At 49.7% G+C, this 21,517-nt stretch overlaps 7 protein-coding genes and 1 non-coding gene across 8 annotated transcripts; 3 read left to right on the top strand and 5 right to left on the bottom strand.

Moving 5' to 3' along the window:
* Nucleotides 1-494: 494 nt before the first annotated feature.
* On the bottom strand, nt 495-1,846 carry J7337_008728 (uncharacterized protein; the record flags this gene model as incomplete). Its single annotated transcript, XM_044826337.1, has 2 exons — nt 495-806; nt 854-1,846. The coding sequence occupies 2 exons, from the start codon at nt 1,844-1,846 to the stop codon at nt 495-497; spliced, it is 1,305 nt and encodes a 434-aa protein (XP_044679254.1).
* Nucleotides 1,847-2,636: 790 nt separating this feature from the next.
* Nucleotides 2,637-2,996, top strand: J7337_008727 (uncharacterized protein; the record flags this gene model as incomplete). Its single annotated transcript, XM_044826336.1, has 3 exons — nt 2,637-2,639; nt 2,693-2,899; nt 2,952-2,996. 3 exons carry the CDS (start codon nt 2,637-2,639, stop codon nt 2,994-2,996), a joined length of 255 nt encoding a protein of 84 aa, XP_044679253.1.
* Nucleotides 2,997-3,225: 229 nt separating this feature from the next.
* Nucleotides 3,226-4,309, bottom strand: J7337_008726 (uncharacterized protein; the record flags this gene model as incomplete). The annotated part of the gene is made up of 4 exons (XM_044826335.1): nt 3,226-3,773; nt 3,822-3,953; nt 4,003-4,222; nt 4,283-4,309. 4 exons carry the CDS (start codon nt 4,307-4,309, stop codon nt 3,226-3,228), a joined length of 927 nt encoding a protein of 308 aa, XP_044679252.1.
* Nucleotides 4,310-4,646: 337 nt separating this feature from the next.
* On the top strand, nt 4,647-8,424 carry J7337_008725 (uncharacterized protein; the record flags this gene model as incomplete). Its single annotated transcript, XM_044826334.1, has 3 exons — nt 4,647-5,835; nt 5,890-6,191; nt 6,244-8,424. The coding sequence occupies 3 exons, from the start codon at nt 4,647-4,649 to the stop codon at nt 8,422-8,424; spliced, it is 3,672 nt and encodes a 1,223-aa protein (XP_044679251.1).
* Nucleotides 8,425-9,216: 792 nt separating this feature from the next.
* Nucleotides 9,217-10,983, bottom strand: TEF1 (translation elongation factor EF-1 alpha; the record flags this gene model as incomplete). Its single annotated transcript, XM_044826333.1, has 4 exons — nt 9,217-10,325; nt 10,381-10,519; nt 10,749-10,811; nt 10,912-10,983. The coding sequence occupies 4 exons, from the start codon at nt 10,981-10,983 to the stop codon at nt 9,217-9,219; spliced, it is 1,383 nt and encodes a 460-aa protein (XP_044679250.1).
* Nucleotides 10,984-14,539: 3,556 nt separating this feature from the next.
* J7337_008723 lies at nt 14,540-14,627 on the top strand. The gene has a single exon. It is a non-coding gene; the product is annotated as a tRNA-Arg (tRNA).
* Nucleotides 14,628-14,979: 352 nt separating this feature from the next.
* J7337_008722 (uncharacterized protein) lies at nt 14,980-16,442 on the bottom strand (the record flags this gene model as incomplete). Its single annotated transcript, XM_044826332.1, has 3 exons — nt 14,980-16,045; nt 16,107-16,318; nt 16,371-16,442. 3 exons carry the CDS (start codon nt 16,440-16,442, stop codon nt 14,980-14,982), a joined length of 1,350 nt encoding a protein of 449 aa, XP_044679249.1.
* A 1,114-nt stretch (nt 16,443-17,556) lies between these two features.
* J7337_008721 (uncharacterized protein) lies at nt 17,557-19,319 on the bottom strand (the record flags this gene model as incomplete). Its single annotated transcript, XM_044826331.1, has 3 exons — nt 17,557-18,596; nt 18,645-18,915; nt 18,969-19,319. The coding sequence occupies 3 exons, from the start codon at nt 19,317-19,319 to the stop codon at nt 17,557-17,559; spliced, it is 1,662 nt and encodes a 553-aa protein (XP_044679248.1).
* Between the last annotated feature and the right edge of the window lie 2,198 nt (nt 19,320-21,517).

Here is a 21,517-nt window from a genome sequence, read left to right as displayed (position 1 = left end):
GCGGCAGGCTTCACAGGCTGTTGAGACCCTCTTCCGAACTGGACAAGCCTCAGCTGCCGGTGACTCGCTCGCCATTTGTGTCGAGATGTCGAGATGTCGATTGGTGGCGGTTCGGGATTGAATTGAACGATTTGAAAAATGTAAAAGGAAATCTAGCAGTGAAAGGAAGAAAACCTCATGCGACAAAGCGAAAGGTAGAGTCGTGACTTGCGCCGGTGTGATGAGGAACCGAATCATGCTCAATCGCCGATACCTCTCGGATCTTATGACCCACACAAGACAGCTGCTGACATTGGATGTAAGCACACATATACAGCCAGTGAGAGTGAGTATTGTATTTGGAGTCATGTTCCAGAAAAACAGAACAAAGAAGAACCGAAAAAATGTAGGAAAATGGACTTCAGCCCGCGCTCTCTCTCGCTCTCTGACTCGCCTATCAAAGCATATGCTAACGCCCAAATAATAATACAGCACATATACATACACGCATACCCTCATTCAACCACTGTATACTTCAGCCCCGGGTTTGCCTCCTTCAGAGTCTTTTCCACGATTTCCCATAGCGGCACTGCCAGCTTCTTAATCTCATACGCAGCCGTCTTAAGTCCATGTCTTTCGTGTCTGTGCCTCGCAAGATTGGATGCTGCGCATCCTATCGAACAGTATATGGTATCCCTCTTTTGATCAATGCATTCCTTGCACGCCACGGCGGTACTAGTCCAGTCCTGCATTTCGATGTCTTCATCCTCATACTGCACACATCTATCTCCGCTCTCGCAGTCGTGCTCCAATTCGTTGTGGTCGCCCTGCTCGGGTTAGATCCAGTCAGTCTGAAGAAGCCGGTAACACTTACGACACCCCTTTCGAAGCATTCATCCGAGCACCAAACTGTCAGTTCCCTCGTGCCACCCATGTGGGCAAGTGCTTGGCACACCGAGCATGAGAGAACATCCTTGGAGTCCACTGTAGCCGCACAAACCGCACATGGTGGTAGGTTATATAAGTCCTGGGAAACAGCGGGCGTCTGGCTTGCTTGGGCTCGAGTCTTATTCTGAAGCCTGTTCTGCTCAAATGCCATCTTTGCTCTGCGCAGCTCATCCAGTCGGTTTTTGTGATGCTCACGTTGCGGTTCCGTCGTAAGGCTCGCTTTGTGATCTTGTGAGATCCGATCAATGACTTGCTCAATGGACATTGCGTCGCTGGCCGCATATGCTTCGAGGTATTGCTGCGCATTTTCCACCACCTCTCCCGTTTGCGAATCCTTGAAGAAGAAATCGATATAGATCTGTTTCAATGATGCTGCGTCGTTTTTGGCTGCTGTGATTTGATCGGTAAGTGAGTCCACGTCGGCTTCCCAGTTGGCTGGCTTGCCAACGCCCTCCCATATCCTCTCAGTGAGCTCTTCCCAGCGCTTAACCGGATCGTCTAGCATTGCTCGCAGCTCGTCTTGATCTGCCCCGCCTTCTCCTACTGAGAGGAACTGCGGGTACATGCGTAGCACCCAGCGGTACCATGCCTCTTTTTCCGATGCGATACTGTCTTCGATCGACGTGAGGTCGATCTTCTTGTGATCTTTGACATCTGCAAACATGACGTCCAGTTCGTTCAGAAATGCTCTTCGCTCTGAGAACCACTCTCTGCCCTCAGCATCGCAGTATCGAGCACGCATCCTGTCAAGGACCTTGGGGAAACACTTTTCGCATTCCACCACGCTTGCTTTTTCGCATTCTGATAGACACGCCTTCTTGATGGCATCCACTTCGTCGGCGCATTGTTGCCTGTGCACTCGGGCCGCGCTCAACTCTGTCCAGTGTTCTGGCAAAGCAACCTTGCCCATCGAACCCATTTCTCCCAATCCTAACGTGACTAGGTTGAATCTGTTCTTGATCTCTAAGTAGTAAACTTGTAAGAATGCTCAATTCGTGGGTTTGCCAAAAGGTCAGTATAAGGTAGTTGAGGTTTTTGAACTTTATATACAAGATGAGAAGCGGTACTGAGTATGTCAATGAATTAGTAGTTCGTAGTCAATGCGTGGTCTTTTTGTGTTTTATCAGTTCGTGTTAACGTCGTCTATTATTGTTCTTGATGAAATGAGAGGCAGGGGTCATTAACTGGAGATCTGTAGGTAAAGCCCAAACTGCCGATGTTTAGGCGGTTTATATCAGCTGGCCTCAATCGCTACAGACCATCAACAAATTCTCTCTTATTGCTACTAGTAATACAGACAAGATGATATGTAGGATAATACACATGTTTAGCCCCTAGTTCTCAAGCAAGTCTTGAGCAGCACCAATTTGGCCATCTGAAAAAGGTCTCATCTTGGCTTACATAGAAATGAGTAACTAAGGTATTTGACATATGAAGATCAACAATGCCCATAAGGACACTAATGCAACCAATTTTTGTATGTAGAAAAGGATTAAAAGACGGCGTAGTAATGTCTCTTGTATCATTATTCCATTTGCATGAATCTCTATCAACTTAAAAGACATTGCTGTACATGTCCTGGTTGTCTGGGCCTGGCGTTATGCACATACCGAGGCGCGCTATCTTATCAGGCGCATCGACTTTCATCATTTCGCGATATCGTCGCATTCGTTCGTCTGCTCAAACAACCGTCTCTTATACCAAGCAAGATGGTACGTCTCTTGCAATCCCAATTTACGAACATCGTATGCTGACATATAGAAAGGCCGATAAACTCCGCACCCAGCAAGAACTCGAGCGCCTCCAAGCGAAATACGTCGGCACTGGTCACCCAGACACGACAAGCTGGGAATGGCGCACCAACATCCAGCGCGACACATACTCTTCAATCGCCGGTCACAGGCCTCTTCTCTCTTATATCGCGCTTGCGGAGAATGAACCCATTACCAAGATTCGCGCGCAGATGATTAGGGTATGTCAAGCTACTCCTTGCCAATGACCAACAGCTAACATGTTGGGCGCAGAAAATGGTGCAGCCTTGTGGCCCTCCTCCGCCACGCGAGGATTAGAACGGACGGACAGACAGTACGATGTCGCAGGCAGAGCTAAGAGATTCAACGTGGTTTTGCTTCGCTCGGGGAATCGGAAAGGCGTCAAGGATAAATACCCCTATGGTAGGGAAGATTTTGGACCTACAATACGCTATTTCATCATACAGAATTGTTTCAAGCTTTGAATTGAATGTTTGGTCTCTATTGGGGTATCATAATGTCGGTATTAGTCCTCATTCCTTCTGTCTTATCCCTGCATTCGACTGCCCTCGCCCACGGCTTCATCGTCTTCGTCGCCGTCCTGCTGAGGCGCATCCCTGATGTTTAGACTCGCACGAAGCTTCTTCTCGTTGTCATCATTCCAGCTGTCGCCATAGACCTCCCGCGTCATGCCCATCACGCCGTCAATACCAACTTCTTCTTTTCCACGAGGACCGACATGCCACGTCGTAGTCGGGTCGCCGTCTTGACCCAAAGGTGGTCTTTCAACTCTCTTGACGACGTAGCCTTGTTTCTCCATCCTCTTCAGGATTATTTCTGTCTTGTCCATTGACACATTCCGGTCGGCGTTAAGCCGCTGGAGATAGCGCTTCAACTTCTGGTCGCTCAATTCTCCACCGCTCAGGAAAATTACCGAAATGACCATTGTGTAGAATCCTGCGTATGTAGCTTCGTCGTCCGCACTTGGTGTCTTGGATGGGGCAAGAATTGATGCATGGCGATACGCCTCTGGTAATATCGACGTCAGGATGTAGGCGCCAGAACCGAGCTTGGGCTGGGCATTGGACTTCATAGCTATGTGTTATTAGTAGCTAGATCAAGTACGATGGATGATGGCTGTACCTTGTCGCTTTTCCTGGAGTGACATCTTCTCTCTAACAGGCAACTCCCTTAATTCCATGCCCCAGACCCGTTTGAGCTGTGTCTGCGCCAAGTCGAATATCCGCCTGAATGATCGGCCTTGGGTCCCGAGGACTGTTCCTGAATTAGCTTTGGCCTGTTATCCCCCAGATTCCATTGTTACCTCGTTCTTTGATACCGTCTCGGCGGAGCGCGGTTCTCGAATATTCGCAGGAAATAACATACCGCACCAGCTTCTTCACCAGTTGATCGTCGGCACTCTGGGCATGATGTTGGTCTCCATCCATTTCGACATCACTAGCTTCTTGTTCGCTCTCGTTCTCAGAGTCCGCCCTGTTCCGTTGACGGGTGCGAACATCTTCCTCTGATTCCTCGTCTTGGACCTGAAGCGTATAGTAAGTTAGAGCTTCGTCCTTAGTGAATCACTGAGGAATTGGACTCACGGGACGGCGGCGCCTTTGTGTAGGCATATTAATAGCGAACAATTGTGGTTACTCAATATCAAATCTCACACAGATACTCAGATTGGTGTTGCAATGATGCAAATATTGGCGATTTGTATGAATGAAAAAGATGGAGGGGGTGGCTTATACTGACAAAAGGCTATACGCGGTCTTCGCCCTTCCCAACTTAGACGCGTTGAGTCCTGTCACGCAACGGGAGCTTATCGCTTATCCTGTTATCAGCTTATCGGATAAAATTTCTAGTAACACTGGTCTGCCTCTACCTTAGTTTTGGGCAAGTTTTGGTCGAACTGACGCATTCCGCTCCCTCAATGGGGCTTCCGTATTTATTCTTTACTCCTCAATGATTTCTAGAGCGGTGCGAGTGCCGCGTATTCGCCTGGCATGCAGGTTTGGCTTAATAACACAACGAAGCACTGGGCTGGGCTTTCGACCAAGTCCAGTCCATGAAGGCCTGGCACGACGATTATATACATCTGACCTTGGAAAAGCTGGGGAGAACAGGGCTGAACCTTTCATAACGAATACGGACGCCCCGAAAACAACGCCGGAAGAAGAGGAACTGGACAAAGAGTCAAAAGTTTCAGCTACAGCATCAGAAGAGGCGACACCGGTTCCAAATCTTCCCTCTGCCACCAACGTCGACTCTGAGCCAACTAGTAGCTCCGAGGAACTTCAATTAGACGAGGACCCGATCTCCAAAGACACGAAGTCATCCCCTGGCGACGAGACATTCCCAGAGAACCTAATTGACGATGTACTGAACGAATCCCCATCACAACCGCAATCGTCAAGATTCGTTTTACCTGACCTACCCGACTTTCCCAAATCGTCGTCAGGATATTCGCCTAGCCCCGAACAGTATGCACTAGACGAACTCTTGGGAGAATCGCAGAAGCCAGGGATCGAGGCATATGAACTGCCTGAACTAGAAGCCCAAGATGTTGGAGATGATCTCATGCCTCTGCCAAAGAGACGCCTCCACGATCGTCTTATGCACGATGAATCCCTCGGAGTTTCTACTCTGGGAATGCCAGCGGATGCCATCATTATCAACAATCCGAATATGACACGCATCGAGCGGCCAGCCCCCACCGTGGTGGAAGCGAAACCTATAGACACTACAGATCTTGACTGGCAAAACTTGACTCCTTCCGGAATGACGGAGCCTGAATCTGAAGAGATATTCAAGAATATCGACGAAATTTGCCCCGTGAGTCGTATTCTGCGTCAAACTGATATCGACAAGCTCGTCAACACTCTTTGCGACGGTTTCACACTCACGCAGCTGCGGGAATATCACAGTGCTCGCAAGCCAGAACCCAGGGATCATGACGTGGTAAAATATGATTGGATAGAAGAGATTGTACCATGGACATCAATGAACTCAGTTCGACTGCGTGGCAATGATAAGGCCACTCTTGCTCAAAAGATCGTGTTGGATAAATGGAAGATCGAGGTTCAGGAACATGCGGACGATCTTGGAAAAGCGTTTGTTTGGATGGATCCTGACATCTTCCCCTTTCTCACATGTTTGTTCCCAAGAACCTGGCCTTGATGTTATATTTGCTGACTGGCGGTCACAGATGGCCCCAATAACATAGGTCGTCTACTCTGGGAGCTCAGGAGGGATTTCGTAGTCGGCGAAGACGAGAAGTTAACACTGCATACTCCGAAATGCCGCCTCAATATTACAGCGAAGAAGTCAACTACTTATGGTATCCTCGCTCATATCGACCAGGCCGTGCAGAGGATGAAGAGCCGGGTTATCGACGTTGCCCCCCTTCTTCCAAAGCCTCGGTCAGTAGCTCTGACGCAGGCAGAGCGCAAGGAGCTCGGCCGGCTGACCAAGACTTCAATCACGCCTGTCAGGCATGGCTCCGAAGAGGTACGAAATTCCCCTTGTCACTGAAACGTACATAATAATAACTGGTGTCTAGAAGTTGCGCGTCTCCTGGATGCCCCAGCCTGACGAGCCTCCAACCGAGACAGAAGACCTTGCAGACACAGTATTCCGCTTAATCGTTGGCCGTGTCGTCCCAGGCGCCGCTCACAGTGTCCTCCAGTGTCTTCCGCGATCCGACGACCAAGACCTAGTCACTGGCCATCCCGTCCCCGTACAACGCCAGGCTCGGGCTATGTCGTGGAGAGACAAGCTCCAGAAGTGGTTGAGAATTGTCGCACCCATCAGCAAGGATACTCAAAACACTCCACTGCTAGGGCTGCCCTCCGAATCAGCGATTCCCGAAGAGAAATGTCCTCGCACTGGAAATGTAGACGCTACTACAGCAAAATTTGGCCATATCCTACACCAACACGCTAGCACTTCGATCAAGGAACTCAACCGCAAACGCCGCATCCTGGCTCCCCTTACACCTCATCCCGCTGCTTTCTCCGCCCTCAAACCTGACAACGACTTGCCCCTGAAGGAGACTACTTCCATTGTTATGCACCTTTCGCCTCATATCGATACCTCAAAGAGTCCAGTAACGGATTCTAATGGGAAATTACTTGCAGATCCTGCTGCCTACATTACCATCCCCGTCCACCCTCAGGCCGATCTCGACAACTTCACAATCCCAAACGACGCAACTGCCCACATTTATGTGCCGTGGCACAACAGTGACGTGCTGCTTCCTACAGAGGCTGTAGATGTCCGCCTTGAGCACAAGCGCTCCTATGCTCTAAAAATAACTCACCCAGGCATAAAGAAATTCTTTGAGAAATCGCAACTTAACCTTCGGGAGGGTCAACTTAGAACACCGAGCCAAGCCGTGCTCAGGGTTCCAGGAAATTGGTTGCGAGGAAGCGGCAGCGGCAGGATGAACACTGCGAAAAGAGACGTTCTTTACGACTTCCGTGGAACTGAGATCCATCAGACCGTGGAAATGCCTTGGAATGGCCACACACTGCGCTACTCTAGCATCGAGGCTGGACAGCATGGCGGCCAACGCCAGGAGATTACACTCCAGGCTGGTTTACCAGGCGAGAACCCGGTTGCTTTCAAGGATAAGAGACGTGAGAGCTTTTTACAACTGGTCGAGGACATGGCCACTGGAAGATACTTCTCCTGGTCTGAAGGCTACAAATCCATCAAGAGCCGCCAGCTAGAAGATTTCAGTTACAATCTGCTTGAAGAGGATCTCCCTGAGGACGTCATTGTCGACAACGAAAAGTTTGATTCGCACGGTCGCGTGAATAGATACAGACCAACTACGAACCGAGACAGTCACAAGCCCGACTCGCGTGGCCTCTCGAATCAACATAGGCCAGCCATCGAGATGAGCAATGGTAAGCATGATTCGCGAGACCGTATTGGTGAGCGTGAGTCAGCCACGAATGCGAACGGTGGCGAAGTTGAAATCCGTGGCCATGTGGATGAACGCACGCCTGACCCAGAGCCAGAGGAAGAAACTCCAGTTGACACGTTTGACGACATAGACGCATTGCTTGCGGCGGAGGACCCGACTTCTGAGCTCAACCCCGACACGGCATCCAAGTCTGACAAGCAACATATTAACTGGACCGAAATTGACCAGAAATTAATCGCCCCAAGTAAAGCGACAGATCAGCTTATGAGTTTTCTCGAGAAGTACTCCAGCCCTAAGGCCTTTTTGACCGAAGACAATAAGGAGGTCTACGGTATCGATGCTGCCTACAAATACATGACGAGCGTTCCAATCGACAACTCGTCAGACTTGCCAGAATACGTGGCCACACCACCTAAATATCGGAAGAAAGCATTTGCAACTAAAAAGAAGAAGACTCACAAAAAGGTCCAGAGTGAGAAGCTCGCAACCCAGGAGCCAGCATTTAAGCCCAAAGCAACGCCAAAGAAATCAGCAACTACCGGGAAAGCCAAGGAAAAGTCCAGCAAATGCACCCTCCCTGAGCTGCAGAAACCCGCCACAATGTTAGATGTAGATGCATTTGCGGCTCAGTTCGCCAGACGAGCGACTTCAGAAAACAGAGGGCAGGACCAAAATAGTGTCATTGGGTTCTTCGATACCCTTCCAAAGGAGAAGAAGCCTGCTAAAAAGAGGTCCGCTCAAAAGAAGAAAGAGTCTACTTTAAAGAAAAAGCAGCCGGCATCGAAGGACTCGAAGAGCAAAAGACCTTGAACCGCTCTCGAATGAAGTGCTTGAATATGCTACGACGACCGAAACGATGTCAGGAGTACGAACGCCGGTATGAATAAGGACGATCACTCGTGAGGCTTGTGTGCCCCCTGCCCCCCCTCTTGCCCCTTTGTGTGTCTACAGCGCCATGCCGGTTGTGACGTGCACGTTGTAAAAGAGGAAATCGTGAAATTGCGAGGCAGCTTTGGATGTGGAAAAGAAAAGGAAGAGATAATATTGTATATTAAACAGCATATGTATCATAGTTATGTAAGTAGCACCATTATTAGACGAATGTATAGAGGAAAGGGGCAGTATGTATCATTAGTCACACCAAAATACAACGGACATCGGGACATCAACAAGACAAACATAGCGGTACAGCGCACACTGCATCGCTGTGATTGCCCCACGCACTGAACCATCCCGCCTGTACGCGCTACTGGCCCTTCAGGTGTCGAGTATGCTGCTTACGATAGCCCAGGTCATTCAATTGAACGTGACACACATCACAAGAAGCTTCATTTGAAGCAGTCACACATCGCATCACAAGCACATTGGTAGGAACAAGAAATTTTTGCACGAATCACTTCTAGACTCTCTATTCTTTTTTTGATTTGCACACAACCGAGATCCTGGCCTTTTTTCTTTGCCTCTCATTATGTGCCCCCAGACAAAAGCCGAGTGCTCATGCCAACATGATCATTTCGTCGTAGAAGCGAGTACATCAGCCCTTGGGCGTGAGATCGAAGTCGTAAGATCCCACTGAAGGTTGTCATTTCAGAAATAAGTTGCTTATTTCTTAGCGGCCTTGGCAGCGGACTTGGTGACCTTGCCGGCAGCACCAGAGGACTTCTCGACGGCCTTGATGACACCGACGGCGACGGTCTGTCGCATGTCACGGACGGCGAAACGACCCAGAGGAGGGTAGTCAGTGAAAGCCTCAACACACATGGGCTTGGAGGGAACCATCTTGACGATGGCAGAGTCACCAGACTTGATGAACTTAGGGGCGGACTCAGTAGCCTTACCGGTTCGGCGGTCGATCTTCTCCTGGATCTCGGCGAACTTGCAGGCAATGTGGGCAGTGTGGCAATCGAGGACGGGAGCGTAACCAGCACCGACCTGACCGGGGTGGTTGAGGACAATGACCTGAGCGGTGAAAGAAGCGGCACCCATGGGGGGGTCGTTCTTGGAGTCACCAGCGACGTTACCACGTCGGATGTCCTTGACGGAGACGTTCTTCACGTTGAAGCCAACGTTGTCACCGGGCTGGCCCTCAGTGAGCTGCTCGTGGTGCATCTCGACGGACTTGACTTCAGTGGTGACGTTGGAAGGAGCGAAGGTAACGACCATACCGGGCTTGATGACACCAGTCTCAATACGGCCGACGGGAACCGTTCCAATACCACCGATCTTGTAGACATCCTGGAGGGGAAGACGAAGGGGCTTGTCAACGGGACGCTTGGGGGGCTCGATGGAGTCGATGGCCTCGAGGAGGGTCTTGCCAGTGAGCTTGCCGGACTTGATCTCACGCTCCCAACCCTTGTACCAAGGGCAGTTGGTGGAGGGGGTAAGCATGTTGTCACCGTTGAAGCCGGAGATGGGGACGAAAGCGACAGCCTTGGGGTTGTAGCCGACCTTCTTGATGAAAGAGGAGGTCTCCTTGATGATCTCCTGGTAACGGGCCTCAGACCACTTGGTGGTGTCCATCTTGTTGATGGCGACGATGAGGTTCTTGACACCAAGGGTATAGGCAAGAAGAGCGTGCTCACGGGTCTGGCCATCCTTGGAGATACCAGCCTCGAACTCACCAGTACCGGCGGCAATGATGAGAATGGCGCAATCGGCCTGGGAAGTACCAGTGATCATGTTCTTGATGAAATCACGGTGACCGGGAGCGTCTATGTGATGTGTTAGTAATAGGAGATATAAAACGGAGTAAGAGCGACGACATACCAATGACGGTGACATAGTAGCGAGGAGTCTCGAACTTCCAGAGAGCGATATCGATGGTGATACCACGCTCACGCTCGGCCTTGAGCTTGTCAAGAACCCAGGCGTACTTGAAGGAACCTTTACCGAGCTCAGCGGCTTCCTATTGTCGGATGGTTAGTGACTGCTTGACACGTGACGATGAGCTCAGTGAGGTTGTGGAATGGGAGAGGGCAGAAACGCGCCGCTCGAGTGGCGGGGTAAATGCTCCACCAGAAAAATTACGGTCATATCGCAAAATTTTTGGGCTCGAGCGGGGTAGCGGGTACGTTTCGAGTCGTAGGGGGAAATCGATGGGCAAAGAACGCGCGATAGAAGGAAAAGTGACTAACCTTCTCGAACTTCTCGATGGTTCGCTTGTCGATACCACCGCACTGGTAGATCAAGTGACCGGTCTGTGAAGCGATGTCAGCATGTCTTCTTTGAGAAATACCCCGCCAGGTCTTGGCCGGGTTTACGATGGCCGATAAGCTCATCGTCAAGGGTAGTACTCACAGTGGTCGACTTGCCAGAGTCGACGTGGCCGATGACGACGACGTTAAGGTGAGTCTTGTCCTCCTTACCCATTTTGACGGTTGTGAATGGTTTGTGATAAGGTTTTTGATGTACGTGCTGTGAAAGAGGTCAGTGGCCGCAGAGGCAGTGAGAGGAGGCCAGGCGATTATCAAGAAGATGTTCCAAGAGCCTGCAGTAAAGCGATAGATCTTGTCGGTGTTCTTGATGGAAGGCCTTGAAGGGTTACACGTACAAAATCGCAGATCGGATGCTTGAACCGGGTATGCGAGACGAGGAGGGAAGAGAAAGAAAAAATCCAAGGGAAGTGGTGGGAGGAGGAGATTTAAAAGGCGAGCCAGAGGAAGGAGGGGTGGGGTGGGGTGAAAGGCAGAAGCGGCGCCGCGGGGCAACCAACTTGGCAAGCCCTAACAGCTGGAAGGTTTTTTCACAAGGCCGGTGGGTCTGTATGAGCCAATCATTAAGCTCCAAAGCATAATGACGGCGAGTGAGTAAAGGCTTCAGGAATGGTACGAGGAGGGGCAGAAGAAGCTCGACGAGGACGAGATATCAGAGGTTTGTCATTAATATCGAATGATCAGGATCAAGTATTTACGGTTGCCATTACGAGATCACACTGCACAGCCTGCTGCGCATTTGGACGAGTCTTTGCAGTGTTGCTGGCCGCTGTTAAAGCTGATATCTGGAGCAGCGAGCAAACTGGCAGTGGAGGTTCAGCGCAACACATCGATTCTCAACGAACGAACAAGCCCTGGCACCCTAGAGGAATCTCAGTAAAGCCGCTGTCCTCTGGTGCACTACGTAAGGTAGTTACAGCATTTAGAAATAGAAACATCACCATGGCGCCTCTAGCTGCTCTATCACCAGCTCAATAACCTATCTCGACCTCTTTCAATACCTATCTGTCTTCCACCGGGGCAACTGCAAAAGCGCTGGTTCTGCGTGGAGGTACAAGCGAATTGTTAGGCTGGTACATGCGGGGCACAATTTTTGCTATTCTTTTCTTGTGCGCATCGCCGCCCAAAGGAAAATTTCTCACTACGGCCTGAAGAAAAATTCGACCATGCTGGCGGTCGAGGCTCGGTGGGTTACCCTTTCGTGTGGTGGATGCGCGGGCGCGTCCTAAAATTGTCTGGGGCCTGCTTGTGGCCGGCCTGATACAGAGACGAGCATGGCTCTGCGACTGTTCTGCCCAACGCAGCATCCGAGGATTTTTTTTTTTGCCCCTCAATTTCACGTCCATCAGCCCAACGCGACCACGGCGTGAGTCACTTGAGTAATCTTAATATCTTCTTCCTGAATTCTCTCGCCTACAATGTCACACCGATAAGAGTATCCTGACCGAGCGACTCCTTCTGTTGGCTCTCGCTTTGCATTTTCTTCTGCGTTCAACCACCAAGGGAGGGGAAGCTTCAAGATTGCCCCTCCTCTATGGCGCGGTCTGTTTCTGGCTCAAACTCCCTGCACGAATTAACGTCATGCTCCACTGTATCTTTAGCGCCTGAGGGTTGCCACCACCGCTACGCGACCAGTGCACGGAAGATCTAGCCTTGGCTGGGATGTGTGAGGTGGTCAAACAGGAAGTTGATTGTCTCATATCAAAAATTTTCAAGCTGGAGGGGTAGTACGGTACAGTTAGGTAAAAGCGAATATCAACAGGTCAGTCACCGTAGGCATTGTGACACCGGACAGATCATGTACTGTATTTGATCGCTTCCACTAATGTCCAGAATATTCGTGTGGTCAATCATGTTGACCATAATCTCCGTTCATTGTTGCATTTCCTCGTCTTGGTCTTGCGCCTGTGTCTCGCCCAGCTGTTGTTTACTCGCGTTGTGTTGTGCCCCTCCCCCTCCTTGTCAACAACCCCTCCATCAAAGTATGGTCCAAGCAGAGGCTGCTGGGATCAATAGCCTCTAGCCACTGAACAAGCGCGCCAGAGCAGAAAAGAAACCACAAGGAGGGGCAAAAAAATCATGTCCAGCCACTGTGGAGCCCACACGAAGCGCAGCTGCAGCTCACCTCACCTTGATCTGTCGCGGGACAGTCGTGCTCCTGATGGAGGAGGTCTGATGAGGACCCTGGGGTTTAATAAAACTTCTGACGTTGAATTAGGATGCCAAAATCAGCTGTTCTAAATGCCTCTTGAGATATACTAAGTTTACCCAAGTCTTTTCGTCACTTTGGGTACAGGTCTTGGGTTTTCTTGCCTCCTAGGGACCTTGCGATTTCATGCAGCTTCAAGTGCCCCTCCGATATCTTGAGCCATTAAGGAATTGCCAGATTGTCAAACGCAAAAGTTAGCACCACCATACTTTATCCGTATGGCACAGCTAAAACTATCATCCAGCTGCTACTCCGACGACTCTGACGGCATAAGCGTATCACTGTAAGCTTAATGGAAGAAGAGCCTTTGAGTGATGGATCTTTCTTTTCGATGAGATATCTCGTTGAATCTACTGGTAGGAGGCTGTGCTCCCTTGTTGATGGATAGTTGCAGCATGTCAACAATCTCTACGTACCTAGACATAGTTAAGGCGCATATTCATGGCGGTTATTGTTTATCGTCTCCATCTGGGTATATACAGTATAGTTTTTGTTGTCACATTGCCATTATGGAGAAGTCTATCCGAGGGGGTCTGTCCACAGTGGATATGCCCTCGCCGCATGCATCGGCTCCGCCGTAGGCCTGTCGCCTCGAAATTCTCCTTCACGTTACGGAAGATATCGTGAGACTCGAGTGGAGGACGCACCATGATAACATCTCATGATTCATCGATGAGAAAATTTTAAGCCCTCTTCGCTTTCGTAGACCGCTACTATTGATATGTGAGTGAGAACCTGAGGTGTCAAGAACTTTGGTGATCTCGATGCCATGTTTAGGGTAGCATCAAGACACACAACACAAGGTAGGTACTTAGGTAACATGGACGAAATTGACCATGATACACCACCTGATACAAGCCAAGCTTTACTATTACCAAGGAATTATTATGAAAGCCTGTGCATGTTATGACCAATGGTAGTAATTGTGAAATTCGAGTGCCGCTATTACCTCCCTGATGAGCTTGACCTATCCTGGCGGCCAAGCGGAGCCATTCTAATACCCATATAAAGACAACATCCCCCGGCTCGTGTTACACATGAATGCATGAGTTGGTTATTGTAAGCTCGTACAAATTATTCCAGACAGTACGGTTCAAACCGAATTACTCAACAAGAAGATATCGGTTGTTCAATTGATTATACAGATCTCGAAATCAGCTGCTTTCTGTCCAAATCTCAAGAGCTGAGGCGTATCCAGTTTTGGACCTTCTCAACACCACGAAACAACGACACTGCGACCATACAATGCGACCACTCAACGATTCAACGACCAGCCAAGAAATAACAGTAACAGTGCCGACGACTCGATCATCACCGCCCTCCACACCCGAATTCCATCCAATTACTGCGCAGCGCCCTGCACGCTCCCGTCTGTGAAACTGCAGCACCCCGTCACTGCCTATAACCGCCCCCCTTTTCCCACGGGATATAGGCCGTCACAATAGTACTTATCTCAACAAGCAATACCAAAGACTTCTTGGTCGAACGGTTAAAGCAAACGAAAGCCCGTATAGAGTAATAGTTAACTCGTTGGACTCCTATAACAGTATAGGCGATAGCCAAGGATCCTGGTGCAAATCCGGGTGCGGGTGGTATTTTTTGCCTTTTTGGGGGGTTCTACCTTTTGCTGTGCAAGACAAGCTGTTTTTATTCTGCACGCAGTGCGTTTCGAACACCCTCTTGCTCATCCTGTCTTGGGAGACTTGAGTCACGAGGCAGTGTGCTGTGCACTCAGTCCTAAAGTCTGATCAACACCACCACCGCCGAAGAAGTCTTAAGAAGAAGAAAGTAAGTCGCAACAAGGCGTAAAACATCAAACGTCTGATGTATGCTGAAATTATCTATGAATGCTACTATCTACGCAAGTCAAGCCCAGCTTGACCAATATCCATGTAATAATATACACATCCCCTTCATGGATTATCCATTGTTTATAAATAGACCTTACTGGACCTTACTCTCAACCTTCTTGCCCTGAGTATTCATGCCCTTTGGCGTCTTCAACCCTCCAAACACCGCCGCAGCTACAATAGCAATACCTGTTGCGCCCATACCATATGCTACCTCACGGCCAGCCCACCAGTACACACTTGTGAACAGGATAGGACCGAGGCCTCGGCCAAGCTGGCCCCAACTTCGCAACATGCCGAGCTTGTTGCCGCGCTCATCCTCGTGAGCTTCGAAGCTGGAAAGTGCATTCAGACCCGTAACGACTGTAGCGGATGTGACGGCCAGGCATGTCGCAGCGAGGTACAGACCACCGATTGTGTTGACCTGTCCCAGGAGAACAAAGGACGCAAGGCAAGCTAGTGTGCCGATTCGAACAGACATCAGAGGTGGGAGTCGTCGCGTGACACCGCCCTGGAGAATAGATGCCACAAGACCAACATAGCCAAGTAATCTTCCATTCTTGCCGGAAGTGAACGAGAAGAGCTCGTACGTCATAAAAGACAGAGAACTCTCCATGCCGGAAAAGAAAAGCAGAAAGACGAAGTGGATGGCGTTCAAGAGAAAGTGAGAGTTAGTCCTCTCAACAGCCTTGGGTATAGCCTTATTCTTTCCACCGTCCTTCGCCTGAGCACCGCGTAGCGAGGGCAACGTCTCAGGCAGGCTGAAGTATAGATACACTGTCTCCACAACGATCAGCGCAAGACTGAATCCCGCAGCCGCCGCAAACGGGTTCGCCGTGAATGTCGAGAATGTGCTGAGCCATGCGCCGAGTCCAGGACCGAAGGTGAAAGCGATTGAGAAGCACGCGCCGATCAGAGCCATAGTTGCACCGCGAGACGACTCATCCGAGATATCACTCGCCATTGCTGTAGCGAGCTGCACGTTGCCTTCTGATAACCCACCAACGACACGACTAGCGATGAATGTTCGGAAATCGACGGCGGCAACCCAGAGCAGGACGGAGAGAATATTGCCGCACATGGAAGCCAAGAGCGCTTTGCGACGGCCATATCGATCGGAAAGAGCGCCGATTAAAGGAGATGCGATGGCTTGTAGAAGTCTACGAGTAAGATTGTCAGCTTGCACCTCAGTATCTACAGGCTTGCTTGACGGTTACGTACGAGAACAGAGAGCCTAGAGCTCCGCCCAGCAGTACAATGTCATGTCGCGACTCGATCGGGCGAGAGAAAGAAGCTTTGTATCGGTGGAGGCCCGACAGGACGGTTTGGAGGAGAGTTTGAGGTCCGTTGTGGCCGATTGGCTCCTGGCCTTCGCGGTCGCGGTAGAATTCGAGAAGCTTGGGGAACAAGGGAAGGATGAATGTAAAGGAAATCTAGGAATTTGAATTAGCGAGGAAACCATACTGAAATGTTCTTGTCACATACCAGATCGAGGAGAAGCGAGACAGCAATGACCCGGAGGACTCGCTTCCTCGCTGCGGGATCGAAAGTAGACATTGGCGGCTAAATAAGGACAGATAGATTTCAAGTACCTAACAAACAGAGACAGAGACAAAAACCAGGGAGATGTGGAACGGATGTAAAGGAAACAAAATGGCAATTATGTATGTATAAAAGGAGAAGAAAAGGGAAAAGAACTAATAAAAGACCAAAGAGAGAAGTTCAGGAGACAGTGGACACTTGCTGGTCTGACGGCATCTGATCTCGGAATAGAATAGCAACGTGGTGGTTTGGTGGCTGCTTGCTTTGACCAGACCCAATAGAAGTAGCTGCGTCACTACCATTAGAACAGTGGATAAGGTAGTCTCAGGTCTGTGGCGTGCGCATATCCCCTGCAAGTTAGGGGGTCTGTTGCTGCAACCTCTTGACGGAGAAACTCCCGTCTACATTGGATTGGATGCTTTCTCGATGGTTGCTAATCCTTGAGCTATCGACGGAACTGCCGTGAATGTTCATTACGAGATGACAGATCGACACTAGAAGCGAATTACAGGGTTACACTGAAGAAGCTAGAATATATGCTTTTTGAATGTTGAATTGGATATTTGTAATTTTTCATTGTTTTTATCTATGTATTTCTCCGGTTCTCCTATCCAACCAGTTCAAGTCCTGGCCTTCAACACAAGAAAAAAGGATACAGTTCTGTATCTCATGATCCTTTGGGATTCGGGATTCGTAAAAGTCCATATATCGTATTTATCATGACAAAGAAGATCAACCTCTTATCCGTGCGCGTCATTCAGCTTGAAGATTTGGTGTTGATTGCGAAAGTCTTGCTGTTCATCCATGTTCAACACAGAGACTGCTAGGCTTTCAGATCGACATCCTCTTCTCCAGAACACGGTAACAAATAAAGCCAGAAGGCTATTGGAAAGCAATGCAAGACGTAAACTCGTGACATAGAAAAAGGCACGTATGTACCGTATCTTAAAAACATGAAACATGAAACTCATAGCTTCTCATGACATAACATGATCGTAATCCCATCATACAAACTCGTTTTCATCAAAAGGGTTCATAAGACATAATAGGTGCTGGGTATCGCAAAGCGGCAAAAAAGCAGAGCAAAGATACCTAACCTTGATATAGTGGTGCAGTGTTTATCTTCAACCTAGTAGGTTTCGAAGACGAAGCGAAATCCCTCAGATCCCTTGTAGGGAATAGGCATGAAGTAGTCAGCATCAATCTCGCAGTCTCGAACTCGTGTCTCGAAAATGCTGAGGTAGCCAACGTCTCCAAAGCGCTGATCGCCATCATCGCTGCCATACACAACACCACCGCTTCCCCATCTGCGGAAGAGTTTGGCAAGTGTAAGATAGAGCTCGGCGTGAGCCAGAGCCATGCCGAGGCAGATACGCGAGCCGGAGCAGAAGATGTCGAGATACTTGTCAAGTCGCTCTCCATCCTCCACCCATCGCTCAGGATGGAAGCCACGGGCGTCGTAGAAGATTTTCTCGTCCATGACGGTCTTGTAAGGGCTCATGCCAACGATGGACCCTGGAGGGAGGTTCCACTCCTCGTCGTTCTCGCGATCATGGTAGACGAGAGCCTCATCGGGCGCAACGCGTGCGAGGCGACTGCTAGTTCCGATAGCAAGACGCAGAGCTTCCTTGACGACTCCACGGAGGTAGGGGAGCTTCTCCAATTTTGACAGAGGAGTAGTCTCGTAAGCATCGGGGATGGCATCAAAGAGCTCGTCGCGTAGCTTGCGGAGGGTCTCGGGGCGGTTTAAAAGGTGGAAAGTGGCAAGTGACATGGCCCACGACGTGGTTAGAGTACCACCCTGGACAGTAATCTGGCTTTCCTGTGTCTGGCGAGAGGCAGTCTTGTCACGAACAGAGCGAGTCTTAGTGGAGAGCATGGTAGGGTGACCTCCATCCATCATCCACTTACCGCTGCTTTGAGGAGGGTCGACGCTGTGGATCTGTTCAAGAATGTCGTTCTTCATCTTCAAGAACCCTCCCCATCCCGGCATGCACCGGTTTGAGATGGACTCCGGTAGAGCATTGACGAGTGTGAGAACCCAGTCGAGCTGCTGCACACAGGGTCCCATGTGAGTACCAATGAGAAGGTCATTAGTGACCTCAGCACCGAAATCAGGCTTCTCGACGAGATGGTCGCTTCGAGCAAAAGCGTACTCATTGATGACATCTGAGGACATTGTTAGAGTTGTCATTGTGTGAGAGACTTTAGACTTACCATTGGTGAAGGCCGAGTAGGGATACATGACATCAAGAGGTTGTCCGTTGGATACCTCGGCGTAGTTCAGGAACGCACCCAGAAGAGCTTCCACTCTCTCCTCAATAACCGGCTGCAATTCGCGCACAGTCTGAGTTGAGTGGAAGGGGCTCAGCGCACTTCGACGCAACTTGTGAAGGCTGTGGTCGATGGCAGCAAGAGAGCCTTCTGTCGCAGTCTTGGGTCCTGCGAGAGCAGTTGGGTGAGGAACACGGGTACGGGGGGCACCGGACTATTTGATTGTTAGTTGAAATCCGCATATATCTTGAGCACGCAGGTGGCTACCTGTTGGGTGTAGAATGTCCACTTGTCTCGACGTCGGCTAGGTCCAGTGTAGAGGTCCGAAAAGAATTCAGGGTCTCCGACATGGACCTCCCAGGGGTTGATGCGAACAATGGGGCCATATTGTTCATGCATATCGATGATCTTGTAGGTGTATTGTCCTCCTAGGACAAAGTCGTAGTAGAACTCATAGTATTGAGTCAAAGCGGCCAGCTTGGGACCTGGGATATGGGCCAGAGGGCTGAGCCATAGTCTCCAAATCACAAGCTGGACGAGATAGATGAGCCAGATGCCCGCAAGCATGCATCCGGTCTGCTGCCAGGTAAGGGCAGCAATGGTCTCTTGGACCGCCATGAAGGTGTTGGAAGCCATTCATGAGCGACTCGCCCTAACAGGACGGTATTGTCATTGAAGGAAGTCAAGATTAAAGATGGTTTATTGGAGTGGCCATGGGCTCTCCAGGCTGCATAGCAGAAGCCTTTGAGAAGATAGATCTCTTGTCAAGAAGCAGGCGAGGTGGTGCTGCATTTGTATTTCAAGCATAAGCATGGTCAAGCCTTCACCGCATGGACTTTTAGACCTCTCGATCGGTCGTAGTGGATGGGCTGGGAAGACGGGGAACCCTCTCCCGGGTGCGCGAGCGGGCCGCGTGGAGACTCTTTCAGGCGGTGAACAACAATTCGGGGACTGTCTTGCAGGGCACGGCCAGCTGTCACCGCAAGTGCTGTGAACATCGTTGGTTGACAAGAATTCGAACGACCGTGGTCACATAATCAAGCCAATAGGTGATGCAGCGGGAAGCCGGGGGAGCTTGCAACACTTGTCTTGAAAGGGAAGAACCATTGGGTCGCTAAGACGTTAGAAAGGGAGAATCAGGAACCATTTTAGCTCGTGGTTGGTGATTCAGGGGTTGAGCGGATGAATTGGTAACCATTTTCTATAAAGAGTTTTCAAAGAGTGAGAGGTTGGTAGTTGTCGGAGTAAAGGCGGAGGACATGGATTCTGTGAGAGGTTGGAAGTTGGTGGTTGGCGGTGACAAGGGCAGATTGACCAACGAAATGGGATGAAATCGTGCTTTGATCGGTTGCATCCGAGCTAATTAGGTTCAATGCACATTGTCCAAAAAAGTGGGAGATGAGAAGATCAGAACAGACAGATAATGCCAATGGATGTTTGACGTGCTGCAAAGAATACTCACGGGCCACATAGACAGGCGTTGTCCGGCATATGTGCAAAGGTTATCACTTAGCTTCACAGCCGAATCTCTATATCGTCACTCTTTACAATGTGTACAGTTGTTTCTACAGTATCATAGCAAATCAATTGCATTGTGGTAACTAGCACCTTTTTAATGAAAGCGTGGACGCAGTGATTGTGTATTTACGTTTCAGAGCTAGGTAGGTATGTGAATACCTTCAGATATCGCCATGATCACCCTTGGACAGCCACCCTGGAGCAGGCCTTCAAGAATCTCACTCGTTGAACGGTTGCCATTGACAATTCGGAGATACTCTGGCCTAAAAGGTACGATAGTGCGGAAACGGTCGAGCTGTCGACTGTTTTGGATGATCCGGCAACTGTAATCCTTGCGTGGCTATCTAGCTGGTACGAGGATGCCGGGTATGTCAGACCATACTGAAGCCATTCATGGTTTACACACCGTACAATGTCAAGCTGTTACCGAAATAATCATTGTCCACTCCTAAAGTTCCGAAAACCACCGTGCCAGTAGTGTGATGACAACAATGACTGCATAATATAGCTTCATCCTACGGCTACATATTTGGCCCCGTGAAGATGGGAATGGTAGACCGGCCCGGTCTGCATGCTTTGTGTATCACACCATTAAGTAGGTATGAAGGCTGACCAGTGTCACGATGATAAACATTATAATGCAAAGCAGTTGTGTTTGAGTAAAGAATGATACTGGACTACTGAGTCCGGGCACTTTTGTAACTCGTGGTATAAGTCCAAGTTGAAGGTACACCAAGATCACAAACAATATCCCACGATGCATGCTTCATTATCCGTGCACCGAGTAGACACTAGATTATCTAGATAACGATCATATCATAAAGCTACTACTGTACCCTCCAAGTGTGGATGCTGCATCCGATCTCATGCATCAGCCAAAGACGCAGTAGCGGAGGCAGACACGGGACCGAGAGGTTACCTTCGATATAAATGGGGTTTTCAACTCAACATCCCGCGTCTGATACTCCACCCCCACACAGAAATCCGGGGTAAATGCCTCCAGTTTCTTATTAGTCCCGGATATGAAGCACCTAAGTTGCTGCATATGTACACGGGCTGTCAAGCTTAATAAAGAGATAAGAACTGCGACCCCTCCATTGTAAATCTTGTCTTGCTTTGTCTGTGACGTCTCTGCACCTTCTAGACTACGGCTGCTTCCGCATCTTCAGACGCCCCGCGCTAATAGTCACATTATATGGATTCGATATCAACTTCAACCTCGCAGCCACAACCACAAGACGGACTTTTTACTTAGTTGAATAGTGACGACACGCAATAAGATCAACGGGACCTTGCAT

The sequence above is a fragment of the Fusarium musae genome, chromosome 6, assembly GCF_019915245.1.
Source record: "Fusarium musae strain F31 chromosome 6, whole genome shotgun sequence".
NCBI classification, from domain to species: Eukaryota; Fungi; Ascomycota; class Sordariomycetes; order Hypocreales; family Nectriaceae; genus Fusarium; species Fusarium musae.
Note: the sequence above shows the minus strand (reverse complement) of the source record. Positions and strands in the feature narration are given on the sequence as shown.